At 37.4% G+C, this 20,466-nt stretch overlaps 1 protein-coding gene across 1 annotated transcript; it reads left to right on the forward strand.

Annotated features, from left to right (window-relative positions):
- The first annotated feature begins 1,326 nt into the window (after positions 1 to 1,326).
- On the forward strand, positions 1,327 to 19,840 carry LOC139722830 (gamma-aminobutyric acid type B receptor subunit 1-like). The gene is made up of 18 exons (XM_071634125.1): positions 1,327 to 1,671; positions 2,205 to 2,342; positions 2,754 to 2,924; positions 4,119 to 4,220; positions 9,309 to 9,374; positions 10,345 to 10,557; positions 11,431 to 11,520; positions 12,333 to 12,485; positions 12,872 to 12,935; positions 13,546 to 13,623; positions 14,285 to 14,435; positions 15,125 to 15,266; positions 15,794 to 15,907; positions 16,378 to 16,503; positions 16,739 to 16,916; positions 17,550 to 17,719; positions 18,950 to 19,075; positions 19,769 to 19,840. The coding sequence occupies exons 1-18, from the start codon at positions 1,327 to 1,329 to the stop codon at positions 19,838 to 19,840; spliced, it is 2,499 nt and encodes an 832-aa protein (XP_071490226.1).
- The last annotated feature ends 626 nt before the right edge of the window (positions 19,841 to 20,466 follow it).

Raw genomic sequence — 20,466 nt, forward strand, 5'->3', positions numbered from 1 at the left:
TCAGCGTCGCCATCGGAGCTAATTTCATTGATTGCTTCCTTGATAAACTAACACTGACTTGCTTTTTCCAATATCCTTTATTAATGTCAAGTCCGCCACCTCTCTCGCACGTGAAATCAATTTTCAACGCCCCGCTTCTTAGAGCATATCGCGTAAAGCTTCTCTTCTGATGTTGTGCAGACGACGGTTAGAAATTTAATACCATTCGTTGCCATGGATTTGCTGTTTCTATTTGATCTTCTCTTTGCAATAATTGAATGGAATGAATGGAAATTTTTCATTGAAGAGAAAAAGAACTCTACGGCGCAATATATATTCAGTAATACCTCTGCAATATTCACGAAAGCTACTTCTTATTATATCTTTATATGAAAGAAAGCTTTCGAGGAATATGTGTCTATAACTCTTGATATGACCTTCGAATTGACTTTGCCTGAAAGCGTTGTTAAAATTTTATTTGCTCACATTTGCTCTATTATCACGTTTCAAGAGTCTATCACTTGATCTTAATTTTGTGTTAGTGGTCAGCGTGGCAGGCAAAGAAAACGAGTGCTGTATTGGTTTACATCAGACGTCAGAAATGCATTATGTTTGTTCTTTTCTTGGAATAACATCTTCTGACTAAAACAATTCTTCTAAAGTATGAATCACTCAAACTGCTCATACAAAGCATTTTGATTATTTCAGGCTATAAGGGAGATGTAATTGATATTTTCAACCTTTCCTCAAAATACAATTCGGTTTACTACGACAAAATATGTTGACGTTTGAGAATAATATATATTTCAAGCGTCATTATAGGGGAGGATAATATTGAGGACCTATCAACCTAATTCTAAAAGGCATTCTGTGTAGTTGCGACCATTGTTTAAACCATTTGCTTGTATCTTGATAGTCTGTATCTGACTCGTGCACTTAGAATTTGATTCATTTGCAGCATTTCTGTACATGGAGGAGAACAGAAGAACACAGGCAACAAAAGAAACTAGAAATAAAAGCCTCGAGTGAGAAAGATGTATGATAGTTGGAACTTCTATTCCGCGCTAAGTCGAATCAATTCATTAATAACTATTTTCATTCTATACGTCCTACATCTTGGATGGAATGTCAAAAACCCTTAAAACCATCGAGTGCATTTAGATAAATGAAGTGAATATTGCATACAGATCATCATCAAAATATTACAATAAAACATGATTTTGTTACACAAACAGCAGTATAATTTGCGCAAAAATTATGACTTCTTCAATTTGACTGAAAAGTAGCCATTAGTTGATAAAATTATTATGTTAATTCTGTTTTCGTGGCTCACTTTCTATCAGGAACATGTCGCGGTATCGAACCATTTGCTTCACTATCGTCCTTCCAGTCATCATTCAACTCTTGTCGTCGTCGACCACGGCTTCGACAACCCTGGAGCGATGGAGAAACTGCACACTGACTAAGGACATCTGGCCGAACGAGGCACGCTGGTCCGGCGATGTTGACGGCCAAGGAGCCGATGGTCGTCATCGAAACACGATTCCGCTCTACATCGCCGGATTCCTCCCTTTCAGCGACGAGTTCAACGACCAGCTCGTGTGCACGGTTCTTATGGCCGTCGATCACGTGAACGCTCAGCCGAATCTTCTGGAGGACTATGAGCTGCGAATTCTCTGGAATTGGACGCAGGCAAGTAGCGATTACCAGAACTTTATTCACAATGACGACACTGCTGTGACTGCATGGGCATGATAATCGCTTCATTGTGGCATTATTCCTCGTGCTCAAGTGAAATTTACATTGACATAGTACAATATTATTTGTTTAGAGATTAAGATTGCTATAGAATAGATAAACAGTGCATGCGCAAAACTTCATTCCCCTAAAACGAAACTCGGATTGAGCTTTAACATAAAATGGTCTTAAGTTGCTTAGAATTCTAATTCGAAAGCAATGATTTTAGTGACATAACATTATGAGCTCGATGTAATGGCCCATGGAACGTTTTTCATGGGAATGACTCTCTTCACTCTACCCCGACCCCGACCCCGGGACCCCGACCCATTTATGATGGGACTTCTGTGTTTCCATCTACGTCCAAGTCTAGCGTTCTTAGTTGATTAAATAATGATCTTGGAAGTCTTAGTTTAGCATTTCCTTTCACAATTTATGTTACCTGCCTAATTACACGTGAGGATTTCGATATATCGTTTGTACGTCAGGCTCATCCAGCACCGGCGCTTCAATACCTGTATGACGTCATCTACGAATCGCCTCAAGTTGTCATGGCGTGGGGGCCTACCTATTCAAGGGTAGGGGAGGTCATCAATCGAGTGGCAGCGGAATATCACCTCGTGCAGGTCGGTGACATTGACATGAAAATGAAGACATGATTCACAGAACAATAAGAAATGAAAAATATGTAAAATGAATTATCATTAATTTTTGAAATAACTTGATAAAAATGGCAATGAAAATACTGGTAGGCCTATGTATCATTCACACACAATTCAGTTTTCAAGTTATCTCCACCGATTTATTAAGATAGGCCTACACACACACATGCATACACACGCATACATTATAACATAGTACATATATATATATATATATATATATATATATATATATATGAGAGACATGAAAAAGGAAGGAGTATATAGCTTTGACATCACTATTCCTCTCACTGTTCCTCCTTATCGGAGGATATATATATATATATATATATATGTATATAATATATTCATATATACGTAACGTATAACAAACAGGTTGGAATAGCGCAATTTCAAGCCAACGACCAGCTGGTGGAGAACTATCCCTACACGGTTCAGATCTACCCGGCGAACTCGGTCTTCAACCCAGCAAGAATCGCTCTTCTGAAGACCATGGACTGGAGGCGAGCGGCCATCGTTTACCAGAACGTCAACCTCTTTCGAGATGTAAGCCATATCTTTCCTAACGAAAGGCGAAATATCTCTGGAAAAAAAATCTGGGTCCCATTTCATGAAAGATGATTAGATAGCAACTCTTGCTGGAATAGCAATGTCTCGTAGCAACAGCCAACCAGGAAGCGAGATTTTGTCATTACCATGACAATTGAGATTACAGCGACAGTAACTGTTGCTATCATAGCAACTTTTTTCTCTTTAATGAAATGGTACTCGGAAGGCGAGGGTACATGGTCTGCTGTAATCGTGCTTATTTGAAGACGAAAGTTATGGAAAGTCGAGTCACCCAAAAAGAAAGAAAGAAAGAAAGAAAGAAAGAAAGAAAGAAAGAAGATATTATTTTCGCTACATATAATAGATAGCCCAATAGCGTTCACTCTGCCACCATATTGTGGCAGTTGCCATTTGCTCAATTAGGCCTGTACCTTTTCACACACAGAACATCTTGTTTATATTCTACGCATTAAATACAACAGTATGAAACGTTAAATTCTTCTTTCGAAGTACATTTCACACATAGCGTTTATCCAGCTAACGAAATCAAGAAGAAACCAACGTTTGCTACCGTCTTACGTTTTCCGAACGATCATTAATTTTGAGAATGACGGATGTCAGAGAAAACGTGACTCTAGTATTGTTGTTATTATTTTACATCTCCTTTCCTCTCCGAACCATAATTGATGATTCTAAGTGTAAATTGACATCTTAAATAGCTACTCCAAGTCATATCTTTAAAAAAAAATACTTGTAGGCTATTTCAAGGTGATTCTAATCTCCACTTCATTTTCTGTATAGAACAAACAAGCGCCTGTCACCTCAGAAGTACATACCTTCTGAGTATTATCATAAAGCCTCAACACTTTTTACTTGGGGACCTCGAAGATATCCAACTTTGTTTGTTTAGGGTTTTTTTGAACATCATTCTACCTTTTTTTTTCCCGATTTAAGGATGACGACCCGTCGGATTTATGTATGGCGGAACGATATGCTTGCAATATTATATATGACTTGAAGGTATTCTTTCTCCATCAAATGCCATTACATGCATCTCAATTTCTCTGGCCCACGTACATGAATATAATTCCAATTTCAATATAATTAAGTCACCTTTTGAAAAATAATTTGATACCAGGTATATGTTTATTGCATGATCAGTCTTGGCATTTTTCTCTCTCTCCATCCTAGGAAATGGAGGAATTGGCTATGATGATGCAAGCCGAGGGAATGAACACCATTGCCATAGAAACCATCAACGATGATCCGCGTACAAACATCGAGAGCTTGAAGGTATGAGAAGGAGAACGATTCTCTGGGAAACACGCATATAGGAGCATACACAAAGACGGATCATAGAAACACAGCCAAATATATATGGCAATCTATATAACTACATCTTCAGGTGAATAACAAATGCAGACAATCAGCTGTGCACCAATGTATGCATGATGACAATGGGATATGTCAACGAGAAATTGTAATCTGTTGTAGGAAATATGTTTGTTTGCTGTGATGGCATGTACCCATAAACGTGGACATTACGTTATTCAATACATGTATCATCAAATTGTTACTACTGGTATCCAATACATATTCGTAATACGTTGCCCAAGGATATTCATCGTTACGTAACAGTTTTACCAGGTTAATTTTTGTCACGCTTTAAAATCATTTTAAGAGATTTATTTCATTTCATTTTATTAAGTCTTCTTTAAAAGCAGGGTAGTCCCATTCAGTGCCACAAAGGCCTGCTTTACAAGGGAGCCCTGCGTTGATATACATTACATTGCATGTGCACACAATAAAAAACAAGAACAAGCCGAACATAGATATGATACAGCTAAAGAACAATCGGTTCGAAAGAACATAAAACACATAAGAAAGAACATAAAACGAGCAGAGAAAATAGATATCTGAATAATTCATAGCTAGTGTAAAGGGTTTTTATCAAATGAGAGATTGATGTTGGCGTACACGATTCTTAAATATTTGCAATGAGGAGGCTGTTTGAATAAAAATGGGTAACCCATTAAACGATTTGCTTGCAGCATATGTGAAGGAGCATTTCTTATTCTAGGTTTGGGTATATGTAATTGGCAAAAAAGGGCATATCGAGTGGTATAAGTAGTATGGCGTTTGGTCACAAGTTTAACTATGTACGTTGGGGCTAATCTGTGTAATAATTTGTACACCAGGACACAGTAATGATATTGAATTCTTCGTTCAACTGACTGCCATCTCGTTTTTCATGTGTGAACTGTACTGAATGTATTTATCATCTGACATGATATATAGTATTTGATATCTGGTTTTTTTTTTTCGTGATAATGAGTGTCTCTGTTGATATTGCTTCTATGTTTGCTTTCATTTTGTCTGTGCATTTCTTCTATAATTCAGAAAACATTTTTTTTTTTTTTTTTGGGGGGGGGGGGAGGGTTACATTGTTTTGTGATGACATCAAAAGATAATGAATCCTCTATCGTTTGTGGCATAATGAAGTTTCCCCACTTGAATAAAGGGAACCTTAAAGAAATTGAATATTTCATTTATAATAAAAATGATTTCTCCCAGTACAATCTTATATGAATGAAAAATTGAAGTTTCCCTATTTGGAATAAATGCAACATTAAGGAATTGAATATTTCATTGCTCATAACCATGATTTCTCCTGGGGGTATCTTATATGAATGAAAAATTGCAACAGCAGAAATACTGTTTTCCATGTGACCAGCACGTTGAAGATTTCTGACTCTCTTCCCCAAACATTTCACCTAAAAGTGCAACTATCATAATCACGAAACCAAGGCTTCCTTCATGTCTAGCATTGTCTAGGGAGGATGCTTGTGCACTGTCCCCCTTAATATATTATTCCTTGTGAATATAACATAATATGATAAGTTTCTGATGTGAAAGCTTCTTGTGTCTGATATCATACATTTTCCCATCAATATTTCCTTGATGTCAAATTTAGAAGCAATCGATTATTCACCGATTTATTTTCTTTCTTCGCTCCCATTGTTGATAGATGAAATCCTGTGTCTTCCAAATTAAGTATAGTTTTCTTGTTTGTAATGCAGAAACAAAAAATGCACTAGCAATATATACATCGTTTCAAAGTTAGCATGTTTGACAGAAGCGAATAGCTGATCAAGTATACATGGTATTGAGTCAATTTGAGATAGAAAACCCGACTTGAGCATTCTGCATAACGTCAGATTTTTCTGTAAGCAAATACATTTGTATTTGAGAATCCCTTAAAGTATATCAGCTCGAAATCAAATTGAATCACACCAAGTCACAGAAGAAAAAAAATCAGAACTGATATAATTTTGTTCTCGTCACGGAAACCAGATGGAAAAAAAAAAATGGAAAAATGAAGGAAGAAAACCGGTAATTCTGTCAGTGTGTCTTCAGCGGTGCGATAGCGTGAATCCTGTACAGGATTATCTTGATTACTTGAATCTCTGACAGATGAATTGAAAACTGTCAAAAGGTCTCGTCTGTGCGGTAGCAAGGTTTCTCGTATAGATGGGATGAGTTTCTCGTCAATGGCTGAATGGATAAGAATACTGCCGTACGGTTGTGTTTTGTTTGGCTTTCAGGATATATCAGGCTTTTGTATTTCTCACTTTTTGTTCGCTTACGTTCTCTTAAACAAAACAAGAAGCAGCATTCATCACGAATGTGCGGAATAAAGGTGGATTTTGTAATGCGTAAAGAGAACAAAAGTGGAGGGACGGCTGGCCTGTATTTGAGCTTTCTGCTACTTGCGCAGTCATTCTCATTTTCTGGTCTTATCTTTTTGTCTATCTTTTTTAGACGACCCGTCGTGAATCAGTGTTGGTGCCTTTGAGTTTTGGAGAAACGGGAGTAATGAAATACCGCCGAATTCTTTTTTTGTTTTGTTTCCGGAGCGGCCTTCCTTATGGCTCTGCAAATTAGTTTTTCAGGATAAAAAAAAAAGAGAAACGTATTGTAGCCACCTACAATACGGCACAAGCCCGCTCATAGCAGATCAGAAGACCGATGAAAATAGTGAATATGTTCGGCAGTGTAGATTTTGTTTTGTTGATTTTTTTGGGGATAAAATATTATGTTGAATTTTGTTTAGATCAGGCAAGAATGCATTATTCAGTGCATTATTTATGATATATACATGTCTTGTGTGCAAAGGATTTCACTGTATTTGTTTGAAAGGGGAAACAAGAGGATAACCCATGGTTAAAAAAAAAAAAGAAAATCCGGATCCCTATGTATCACCCAGGAAAAATAACAATAATATTATGAACAACCTTTCCTAAACATAACAGTACAATATAACAACATGTAATGATATACAAAAGATTATGCAATGTATATATATATATATATATATATATATATATATATATGTTTGTGTGTATATCTAATATATATATGTATAAATACATACACACACATTTATATATTTATATATGTATATATATATATATATATATATATATATATATATATTAAAGAGAGAGAGAAAGGGAGGGTTAGAAAGATAACGAGGACTTGCAGGTAAGCCTATATTTGGTAGTATATATTCACAGAAACTGAAACTGATTGCCACAATGAATGCCTTCTGGACCATTTTGGAGTTTAACTTATATATTTGTCCTCATTCTGTTCGAATCTATCACTGCTTTTTGTCTTTCTTCCCTATCTTCTGTCCGAACCTTTGAATCATGAGCATTTGAATGCAGTTAATATGTCTTGCATGTTCTAAACAAAGCCAATATCTGAAAATACTATACAGTTCTTGATGAAGTGCAGACAAGTGGCAAAATTACCGGTTTCTTTGCAGATGAATGAAGGAATGAACGTATTTTTTTTGAAGTCTCTCATGTATACAATTTTCTCGTATTGATAGATTATTGACTACTTTAAGATCCTATAGTGAAGCAAAAAGGTTTTGAAGTCTATCATAGATGTATACATTTTCTCGTATTGATAGATTATTGACTACTTTAAGATCTTATAGTAACGTAAAAAGGTTTTGAAGTCTCTCGTCATAGATGTACATTATGTTCTCGTATTGATTATTGACTACTTTAAGATGCTATAGTGACATAAAAAGATTTTCCTGCAAGCTGCATGTTTGATTATTTATTTATAACTGCCAAAGAAACATTATTTGTGTGTGTGTGTGTGTGTGTGTGTGAACAAGGAGCCAATTGCCCTTGTGCTCTTAATACGATGAGAACATGTTTCCATCTACGCTGTCTCCTTCGTTATCGTAACAAGATCTTGTCAATATTTCGATGATTGTAGCGAGCAGCTATGGTGCTGCACGTCACACACATAGTATACTATACCTTCATTCGTTGGTTGCAGCAATAATTGCTGTGCACTATATACACCTCCAGCTCTCCTGAATAAGATATACAAAATCTATTAATAAACAAATGAAATTGCAGCGAGTGTCAACTCCAAAAGAACAAGGAGTGGTGGCTTTGGGATTGCCTTTTAATCTCTCTCCCTCTTAATTAATTATTCATTTAATTGATTATTTAATTGATTAATCAATTCATTCATTCACTCATTCACTTTGCCATTCCGCACTATAGGCGAAAGGTAATTCACTTAGTCCAACGCTTGCATTTGGTTATTGAAGAAGGGTTTCCATTCGAAATTACAATGTATATTTAATCACTAAATAACAACTAAGCAAGAAAACAAAAAGTTACGGCAGATTTGTTCAATCTTTTAAGTTGAGTGCTTTTTATCGGGGGAGGGGGGGGGGTTCATTATGCGCGTTAATGTCTGATGCGGACATGCGATCAATCAACCTGAATAATCAAAGAACCCCCCCAAAAAAAAAAAAAAACAAAACAAAACAAAACAAACAAAAAAAAACAACAACAACAACCAACAACAACAACAACGACAAAACCTACTGGAGGTTTACTGGAAAACTACTGGGGGGTTTACGGACTTGTAGCAGCATAACGAAAAGCGCGGTTGGTCTGTAAGGACATTGCGGTATCTGAACAAATGAGTAATTGGTTTCATGGTAAAAAATAATCTCTGTAATAATTGTTTCGCCTTTATGATGTCACACCAATTATCTTAATATCACTCGTCATACATTGATAATTATTTTCTTTCAAATTTGTGAACCATCATTTGTCACTGATAAACAGAAATCAGTATGCAATAGTATAAATTTGATTTCAAATCCGCTGCTTTCTATATTCATGATAATATGGAGCGTTTTTGAGGAATGGACAGGCCAGCTACTGTGGAAGCTGTAAGATTCTTTATCCCTAATAACAACATAGCTTTATTGTAAGTGATAATGACGTAGGGATTTCCTTTTCTGATTTCTGATCCCTGTTTTGAATTTCCTTTCAGCGCCATGATGCCAGAGTAATTTTCCTCAGCGTATACCAGGACACGGCGACCAGGGTATTTTGTGAGGTACAGCAAACTTTAAGGAATCTCCACAGAATTCGGCAACTAAACCTTATATAGCGAAAGAAATAAGTCAACAAAATTATGTAAGACCCTCTTTATTTGTTACGACTGTTTTTTGTTTTAACATTTAAAGCCCTCTGTACAAATGTACAAATTTGTGCAGAGTATTGATTTTGTACAAATGTATTTGTCGCTGCATGGCATGCAGGATCACTGCCAGCAGGCTATTTCTCGTGGCAATGACACAGTGAACTTATTGGAAGAAAATATCTAGACTCTGAAATTCCAACGTTGCTGCGTTAAAATGTCACCCTCTTGTACAGAGGATGCTGACATTGATAAAAATTATGAAGTTATTATTGAAGCTATGAAAGTGAGCATCATTCTGCAATGCACAATGCCAAACTTTTTGCAAAAGTCACATGATGATACCAAAGCTGGGCGAAATAGGAAACAAATAAGAAGAAGAAGAGGAAGAAGAAAAAACGTGAAGAAGAAAGAGAAGAAGAAGAAGAAGAAGAAGAAGAAAATAGGCTTTATGCTTGATGGCAACACAAACTCTTATATAGGTTTCACATCTGGGTGCCATAGGCCTATATGCCAAATTTGTTTACACGTCACGTGCCACGCCTGCTCTTCCCTTGCAGTGTAACAAAAGGAAGCTTGTGTTTGAAAGTGTTACTATATATCAAAGTATTCCTTATAGATATAAGCATAAGTGTATATCTATCATGTATTGGTGCATTGACATCAGTGCAATTATGGTAATATCCTGCGACTTACCACGGTAATTAGAAATCTCTCAGTAGTGCGGGCTTCTCAACGTTGGCTCAAGTAGAACAAGCAAACTCCATTCGGAAAGTTTGACACATATATCTGTACTCTTTCTCTCTGCTCTGGCCATGGAAGTATACTCTTCATGTTTTATCACGTGACGCATTTTGTGACTTATCCAAATTACCCTCGAACATAGGCGTATCGGCAGGGTCTCTATGGACCAAAATACGTCTGGATCTTGATGGGGTGGTACCACGCCAACTGGTGGGGCGTCGAGACAGAGCAATTCCTGGAGAACGGGGAGAACTTCTGCACTGTGGCGCAGGTGGACGAAGCGGTGGAGGGGTACCTCAGTATGAGAGGATTCGAGATCCAGGAAGACTTGTCCAAGATCAACTTTAACGGAATCGTGAGTCCGACACACCAGTATTTATAAAGGAAGAGCGTTGAGGAATTTGTTTGTTAAAAAAACTGGGAGTCTATGATTCCAATAAACGTTCTCTATAAGCCTTCATTACAGACGTCCGGCATGAAATTATTTAGTAACAACTATATATCTTACTACTCTACTTTTTGTCGGCCTTATAACACTTCTATTTTTTTTTGGGGGGGGGGATGAAAAAACTATTAGACTGTATTTAAACATCTCGTTTAATCTTATTAATCATCCGCAATTTCATCGGAAATAACTTTTCATAAAAACCAGCGACAACAATATCACTATAAGATTGTGTAGTGACACTTGCGCTAAGTTTTCCATATTTTGTTTCACTGTCAACCTGAAATGGTCTCAAGTTCTGATTCAGAGCAAGGGACTAGCCTTGAAGTGACGTTTGAAGTGACATTATTACGCGATCCATCTACCTTATCGGCAGCGCAGTTTTCCGCGGTCGTGACGACGATAAAAGCTGCACTGGTCACGGGTTTCCTCATTATATAAAAACTGGATAGCCTTCTTCTTGTTCACTCTTCAATTGTCTGATATGAGATGACACTCTATGGCGGGAGAATGGAACACAAAGAACAAGCAGCCAACTTACGTCATATCATCTCATATGAGAATAGATCGGGTGAAATGCTACAGTACGGAGCTGGGTGGATTAGGTTAAGACTGTGCAAGTCAACTCAAAGTCCACAGAAATTGAATGAGTGAACAATGTTGTTGACTGTGTAAACTAAATGTTATTTCAAAAGTGCGCTGCACATTGTATTTTGCTTTCTTTATTTTCTTCTATGGCAAATCGCGACTTCCGTAAATCATTCACTCACGTTTCTCTTGTAGTACCCCGATTCTGATCGTCTGGAGTTTTTCAGCCATCTTCAGCGTGAGCTCCTTATCACCGGTGCGTGTGATTCCTATGGATACGACCAGGTCAGCAGATCGATGTATTAGCTGAGCATAATTAGCTGAACGTGTACTAACTGAACATGATCCCATGCTTTGTATCTATAACAATTTTGCTACGAATGGGGCGACAGGATTTAAAACCATTTTAAGAGTCTCCATTCTTCTTGGGGTTCTTGATATGTGTGTATACAGGTTTCCGTTTTTAGATATTATGCCACCAAGAACTATTCTAAATTTCCTTTACTTAGTATATATTTGACTTTAACTCACACCTCACTTGTTCAGTCTCATCATGTGTTTGAAAGATGAAGAAGTTTCATTCTCAACCTACCCAGAGACAGATAATTGGCAGGACCGTTTGTGCCATTAAAAGAAACAGACAATTCATCGTGACATGGGGAGTCGTTATGGACCTGCTGCACCAATAGCACCACCGAACAGATAAAATAGGTTACAAATCTCTGAATATACCACATCATGACCTGTAACGGATTTGAGATTGTCTTGTCTAATCCCCATATTTCCTCCCGAGTCGTTTGAAAGGGTGAAATTTGCGATGTAATCATCACTTCCCTATTGAAACGATCACATGATGACTTGTAACAACAAATCTTCCTTCCATGAACCCGCTTTCCTGAAGGCAGCAATCATTTTAAAGGCTTCAAAGACTATAAAAATGGTCGATAAACATGTACTGCCACAATATTATGCGAATACCCTCTAATGATCGTATCACGAAACTGTCAAAATAACGTCGTTCTTACCCCATTGCCATCCTACTCTCGCAAAGCTGCATGTTATTGTCGTCTTCTCTTTCGTTCCTGATCATGTTCCAGATCATGACTATAGCTCTGGCGTTGAATGCGTCGGCCAGCGTGATCGAGGCTCGCTACCCCGGCCTCTCTCTCGGCAGCTTCACGTACGACAGCATCCAGCTAGCCGACATATTCCTGGAGGAGGCCAAGAAGATACAGTTTGTAGGTTTGACGGTGAGTCCGATTCCCGGGGGCGATCTTTAGCAGAAGGGGACAATATGGCCGTGGAGGCGACATTCTAACACTTCTTTAAAGTATGGTGTTCCCTGTTGTTTTTCCGTAAATCAGCGAATCAACCAATCAGCGTCAACTTTGATATCACTTCAACTTGTATATACCACGATATCTTTGAAACAATCAACACTTTACCTCCAGACGGTTCATATTATCCTTACTTATTTTCCAATGTTTATTTGTGTGTGTGCGTGTGTGTGTGTGTGTGTGTGTGTGTGAATGTATGTGGTTTAGAAGTCAGAAAGAAACGTAGGCCTACGTATCTTGGCGTCACCTATATATTTTGACTATACTTTGATAGCTGTTGATCTTTCTACTTTTTTAAGGGACCTGTTGCGTTTGACAGCATTGGAAGTCGGGAGAGCAACGCCGTGATTCAACAATTACAAGGTAAAGAATTCAAAGTGAAGTACCTAGAATATGTCCTGAAAAAGGAAGAGAGTAATCAATTAATTTTAAAAACGTCTTAAACACACTCAATGCGATGCTAGGTTGATCCTTATTTCGGTTTTGATAGAACTGAGTAGATTACATTATTATTTTGTCTGGAGTACTGTCGTAGGTTCTGGGCTCCTGAAATTTGAAAGTAGTGAAAGAAATTTGACAAACTACCAAAAAGAGCATAGTGTATAAGGCAAAAAGTGAAATGATATGTGAAACAAGCATTTTCATAAGTTTGAGGCAGTGATGACCCTAAGAGTATTAAAAAAACCCCGTTTAATATCAGAAGGATTCGTTACGAGGACTAACAAATAAAAAATAACTGAAGAATTTTCTTTAGAAAATGCCTTTGTAGTCATTGATAATACATCGTCTATCATAGTTTCAGCAAACGTCAATGGCAATTAATGTGATCAGTCTCATCGTGTCCGGATATTTCTAAGAAAGTCGTCAGGTAAAACGTCACAAAGGAATTGCGACTCGGGCCAAATTTCACTTTGAAGAGGGCCTTTAATATGATGAGAATTGACGTAATTTTATTTTCTTTGTATTCCTACAGGCGGTAACGTGGAACAGGTAATGGTGTTCGACAGGACTACAGACACATTTCGAATGAAACTCGAATTCCAGTGGGGAGGTACGGAAATATTATGTGCTCATCCTTTCACGACCTTTTCTGTTGTTCGTTTCATAGCGATATCGCATGTCCAGGGCTTTAATGTACTCTGAGTGCATCAATGCTTTCAATAAATGATGGCTTATTCTTTAATTTCCATTATGTGAGATAACAATATATACGTGGCGCTTTAAACTTTAACATCAGTATTTCTCAGAATCTTTAGGTAAGAATTCAGGGATTTCAGTTGCATGTACTTTTCGTTGTGGGTTTTTGTTTGTCATCCACGCATCTGATGCACTTTTAGGCATGTGATAGGCCTGTTGTGTTTGGCTCACCTCGTTTCTTCTGACGTTGGTGTACCTTGAACTGAGCATATCTTGCATGCTTTCATATCAATATCATGGTTGATTAATGACGGGAAACAGGCAATTTATGCTTGGTCTGAGGGAGAGTGCATTTCAATCTTTTTTCATCTTTCCAATTATTTGTATACAGTAGCAACGATTCACAGACGATAAATGAATCATCCATGTAATCTAAGTTGTGTCAAATTTTCTGCTTCCTTTTCAGTAAGAAGTCGGTAATATTTTACGCGTAAGTTCTGGTTGTTTTGTGAATAGGTTAAGCAAAAACATGAAATCGAAATGAAAGGTATGTAAAAAAAAATCCTACCAAACAGGTACAATCACACCTGTGGACGGCCCTACTGAGAGGACGGTTGGCATTGTGATTGATGACGTCAATCGAGTTATCATCTTCACCGCTGCCTCGCTTGGTATCGTCCTTGCCTGCATATTCCTGGCCATCAACATCGTGAACAGAAAAAGAAGGTAAATAACCTTTCACATTTTTTGTCAAGGGGTTGATATATGACTAGTATGACATTGCCTTCTGATATCGTTTAGTCGTTGAAGATCTCTGATCCGATGTAAAGCATAAGGTGTAAGGTACAATAGGGCAAATGACTGTAAAGAAACTTGATACTAAACAGTTCATTTACCACTACAGCCATATGATTATGTGCCGAATAAAAAAGAAGAATAAATTCGCCCCCAAAACAACAACATAACGTCACAACCCACCCCCGAAAATATTGATAAGATAAATTCCGTATTTCAAAATAAAGTATTACATTTTGGCATTGTCACTACTTCAGGAAATAAAATTTATGGAGACACTTTGAAATGTTGTCACTTATTTTGGACTATATATCCCTATGAAGAACACATGATTATTCTGTAAGTACCATTACTATTCTAAAAACTATCCGCATCTTCATACAAAGATTATTTTTGATAATCACTGATCTGAATCAAATCTGAAGCAAATACAAACTTATCAAATCAGTTCAAATCGAATGGATTATAATAGATTGAAAGATCTAAAGGGAAGGAGTTGAACTCCATCTCGGCTGAAGAATTCGTCAGGGCATGAACAAAATTGACTTCTAGCACGTTTAATATTTGGAAGAAAGGAAACAAACTTTAACTTTACTTTTTCTTTCTCATCACTTCTCCAGAGCATTGAAGATATCGAGTCCTATGTTGAACAACGTGATTGCTGTCGGAGGCATCCTACTTTACTGCTGCACTTTCCTCCTGAGTATCCTATTTGAGATTCAGGATGACGGGAACTCAATTCTCACCAACTTAAAATGTCAGGTATACTTAAAACCAATGCAGCAAACTTGACTCTGAGTTTCACTCTTGATTGGCGGCCTGAAACTATTTCCTTGCGAATCAGTAAACATGGTGAAAAGGCGAAATACTTCATGGTATGAACAGATTAAGAAATGAAATATGAATCCATATAGATAGATGAAATGACAAATCCCAAGTATTTTTATTGGTGTTGAAAGTCATTCGTAGGACACAACATTTATCCGTAAGTCTATTTGTATCATTTTTGTTGTGTCGACATAATATCATTGAATTGTATATTTCGTTTCTTGATTTCATTGTACTTAAGACTAACACGGAATTTATATGCATGTATAAAAGAGGAATATGAAAACCAATCCATGTTATCGAAAATCATTTTAGTTTCTCGTCAATCTGTCCCCTGATATCATACTAATAGTTTCGTTTTTGAGCAAACAGAAAATAAAGCCAAATGAGGTAATGATATCAGTACCATTCTGAGGTCATAGCTAAATGTCATCTACATTACTTGGTATTTCCTAAATCAGAGCGCACTCGTTGTCGCCTGCGTTGGACTTTCCATGTCTTTTGGCGCCCTTTTTATGAAGACATACCGCATTCACCAGATCTACACGAGCGCCATGAAAGTCAGGAAAGTGCTGGTAAGACTTGGTGAAAGTGTTTCTCTAATTTGTAAATTACCAGAGCAATGTTTTTAAGTCTATGTGAAATTGTTTTTGTCTTTGTCGTATTGACATGCATAATGTGATCACTATCAGAACCGTATTCCAAATGACGTTCATTGTGCTTGTACGTATAGGTAAGTTATAGTAAACTACTTGACGGTTGCATACTATTCTTAGTCAGTGGTAAAGGCAGGATTAGAGTGTAAGGTTAGGGTTGGGTTAGATGCTAAGTCAGCTTCTAGAAAGCCAGTGAAGTTCTTCGCATCTTCTAGTCTACAACAACTTCAAATGAATTGACGCGAAGGTTAATTCGATATTTGCTGCGAATATTGTAAATTCATGTTACATTCTATAGTCTTGGCGGAATAAATGATTAGCAACCTTTTCCGACAACAGTCAATGGATAATGGACTCACTTGTATGTCTTGTGAAATTTCCTTTTTCAGAAAGGACTGACCGATAGCCGTCTCCTCTTCGCCATCTCATGCTTCGTGGTCATTGACCTCGCTTTCTTCGCATTCTGGATGAGTTACGATCCAATGAAGATACAGACGACCACGTATACACCCAAAGTAAGGAGAAGTCAATATTTGTATAAATTGTATAATTTATTCATTTCTTATTAATTACGCTTCCGTTTAAACTGTTTGATAATTTCTAAAGGTGACCTATAAAAGTGGGACCAAACACATCAAAACCGACATGGATGACGACCTGAAACAGTTTCCAAGTGAATTTTACGCGCATTACCTCAATTAACTAGTGATTTTTTCTCTTGGTTTTTTTTTTAAACCGTCTTGCGCAAAGTTTGACGAAACCCAGCCAGAAAAAGAAATCTCCCTGGTGCCCACCCTCAACACCTGTACATCGGTCTATATGCTTCCTTTCTTGGGCTCTCTCTGCGTCTACAAAGGCGGGCTGCTGCTTTTTGGAGTCTTTCTGGCGTGGTCGACCAGAAAAGTTCGCATCATGGAACTCAATGACAGTAAGTACTCATTTTGATCCCTCGGCGGTATAAAAGTAGGATGCCTACCCTGTCTTCCTCCTGTATGATTTTCCCCTTGGTTGTGTCTCGCTTCTCCAAGAGCTGTCGTGCAACACAAGAGCTATACAAAATCAAATTTTCGTATTGCACCGTATCTGGTTTTACGATTGAGAAGTTAAAACCAAACATGAAGTTCATAATTTCCTTGCATAAATGCTAGCGGCTTGTCATCTTTTACTACAATAACTTCATTGCAGTGTACTTGCTATTTATTGTAAGTCTTTTGTGGCTTATAAAAGCTAATGTAAAACTGAAATTTACATTTTATAAAAATGCTAAAAACAAAGTTATACAAGGGTCGAGACAGCATAATGAACTTTTCTCATAGGAAAAAGTATGAGACAGAAAAATAGTGGAAAGCCTTATAACGCATTTGTGTGTAGTAGCTTTAAACTGCTCAGGAATGTGTGACAGGAACAGCTGAAAGATCACGCCGTCCAGTCATCATTGATAGCCGCACAAATTAAGAGGCAATGTTCTCCTCGAGTTTTTTTGTTTTGTTTTGATTTTGATTTTGTTTCTTATTCCTGACCTAAAATTAACTACAATGTCACATTTCCCAACATTCCTCAGGCAAATACATCGCGTTGTCTGTGTACACCGTTTGTTTGACGTGCGTGATCGCCGTCCCGTTTGCATCCATCTACTACAGCCAGGGAGATATCAACTTCGCCTTCCTGTTCACAGGGGGTGCTGTTGTAGTCGCAGCGACCATCGTCTTGTGTCTGGTATTCGTCCCCAAGGTGAATGGTGTCAATTATCACCCTGAATTTCAGGACTACCGATGCCATTAATATCATTATGTTATTTTGGAGCCAATCATTTTACCAGTTTCCATGTGAACACCGTACTGAAACCATCGATGGCTTCCCTTTGAAGAAACTTTGAATCAACTTTAAATAAGTCAAAGCTGTTTGGTCATTCGAGTCTCGCTGTAGAAACTTTTTAAATAAAACTTTAAAGGGACTGTACAGTACTGGTTGAGGTAGGGATTCATGTTTTGAACATTCCTAAGTGAGATAATGAAAAGCCTCTTATGAAATATGAAAGAGCATGTAATTTTAAGAAGGATTCAACGTTCATTTGATGAAAATTGGGTTTCAAATGGCTGAGATATCCAAAAAAGTGCTAATAATAAAAGGCGACATGCCCCAACTTTATTAGTATCTCTTTGTTTCACTTTGTTTTTGGATATCTCAGCCATTTCAAAACCGATTTTCATCGAATAAACTTTTGATACCCCTTGGAACTGCATGCTCTTTGACATCTCATAGAGTGGTTTCTGAATATCTCACAAAACGTTAAAAGCTAAATCTTCACCTCTACCAGAACTGTACACACCCTTTAATCCACACGTATGCAGTTCTCTAAACCGTAATTGAACTTCATACCCCTTTCTCTTCTTTTGTATGCACCATTGTAAACTTTTGTTGACATGCCATTTTCCTTTTTTTTTTATTCTCTTGTCCCTTCTCATCCTCCTAAAACATCATTTTGGAGATTTGTTGTTCAAGCATTTCAGTGGGTCCGTTCATATCAGAACATAAGAATAGTAGTTGAAATGGACCGAAGATAATTATGAAATCTAATTTGTATTCTTTACACTATATATCTTTCAACCTTTTATATTTTCATTTCATGCTTTGTTTGAAGATGAAATTGAATCGGATATACCTGAACTGAATTCATTCAATTTAAATTCATTTGTTAAGATTGAATGGCGCTGAATTTAAATGAAGTGTACCACATTAGTTCAAACCAGCTGCTGATGAAGTTATTCACCCCTCCCCTGTCCACCATCTTGTAAATGAACGCAATGGTCATTACCGTCCATGATTAGGGCCAGACTGTGACAAGAGTGGGTGACGTTGCGTAGAAATCTTTTGAGGCAATGAAATAAATTGACATGATAAAGCCAGCCGTCTTACGTAGTGATAGCATCGTTATCTTAACCTTTTCGCTGCTCTGCACAGCTTCTTGCCCTCAACGAACCTGTAGGGGACAGCAAACAGCGTCCCCTCACTACGTCAACATCAACAGACATGGTTTTCGATGATAAGGATGCGGTGTTGCAGCGCCTTCAAAGAACATTACAGCAGGTATCCCGAACCAATAATAATTACATTCTATTTAGTATCCAAGTTTTATGTCTATCTTATACCAAAGAGTATACGATGTCCTTTGCTAATGATAAACATTTCTTATATTTCACATTTTTGTGAAATTTTGAAAGTCTTGTTGAAATTCTCTTTGTGTTTAAAAGCTTTTCGTGTAGGCGAGAAAGGACAAAATGAGGAATATAGCCTGGTATAAGATGTGCCAACGGTGAATTACATGAATACTAACAGATATACAAAACAATATATATATGTCGTAGTGAAAAAAAAAAAGTTTATAGACCCCACACGAAGTGCAAAAGAACCCGGGTCTAGGGCAATTACCCCAGACCCTTCCCCTGGCCCTAATCCTAATCCTAATCCTAATCCTGAACCTCATCCTAACCCTAACCCAAACTCCTAACCCTAAACCTAACCCTAACCCTAATCTTTTCTCTAACCTTACCACTAACCAGTATTTAGCCGGGGGGTAATTGCCCTCTGGGGGTAATTGCCCGGATACGCAAAAGAACCCTTGTTAGTGGAATACGAATGAAACGAAATTAGATGTCAAATATAGCTTTTTAAGTCAATTTGTTTATACTTCTTTTTTGTTACTAAATAGTAACAAAGTGTTTACTGTTCCGAAAATGTCAAGGTACATGTGTACCTGTCTTCTTTTCTCATCCACCGCAGAAACTTCAAACACGCAAAGATTTGCTAGAAGAGTTAGCACTGCTGGATCGACTTTACGCGCAGGTTGACTGAAGCAAATCTGATGTCATCACCAGTCATTATTGCGCTACAATGATTGATCAATAGCAATTCAGTTGTTTTGGCTCTGCAGTGACGTGTGTATATATAATGAGGACAAGCAGACCATTAACGTCATTTTGATTCTGAGATTCATAACAAATTCTTGTCTACGCATTAGACGTTTCTGTGCTAGTCAGTGGCTTCAGAGTGTACATCATGCAAAGGAATAAAAAAAAGAGCTGTAGATTTCACAACACTGAACATTCTTAAGATTTACGACTTCCGATGTTTCTTTTAGAAAGGACCAATTCATTCATCAGATTGTGTAAGTATTTCGTGTAATAACATTGACTGCAGACGAGAAAAATTATGTAGGGTGTGATTTACAATGCCGTTATGGCTGCCTGTAATTAAAAGGCAGAAAAGGTCAAATGCTCACAAGACGGTGTTTGATTGAAGTCAAACCAATTCCGTCACTCTTTTGTTCACTTAACAGCAGCGTACCGTTATGTTATATTGATTAAACAAGAAACATTTGACACACATGGATGACATTTAAAAACTCGTCAATAAAAGCAAAAGAGAAGGAAACTGGATGATTATTTATGATATAACGGATCTGATTATGAAAACATCAC

This window comes from Diadema antillarum, unplaced genomic scaffold, assembly GCF_040938485.1.
Source record: "Diadema antillarum isolate AM-2024a unplaced genomic scaffold, OU_Dant_1.0 scf00000172, whole genome shotgun sequence".
NCBI classification, from domain to species: Eukaryota; Metazoa; Echinodermata; class Echinoidea; order Diadematoida; family Diadematidae; genus Diadema; species Diadema antillarum.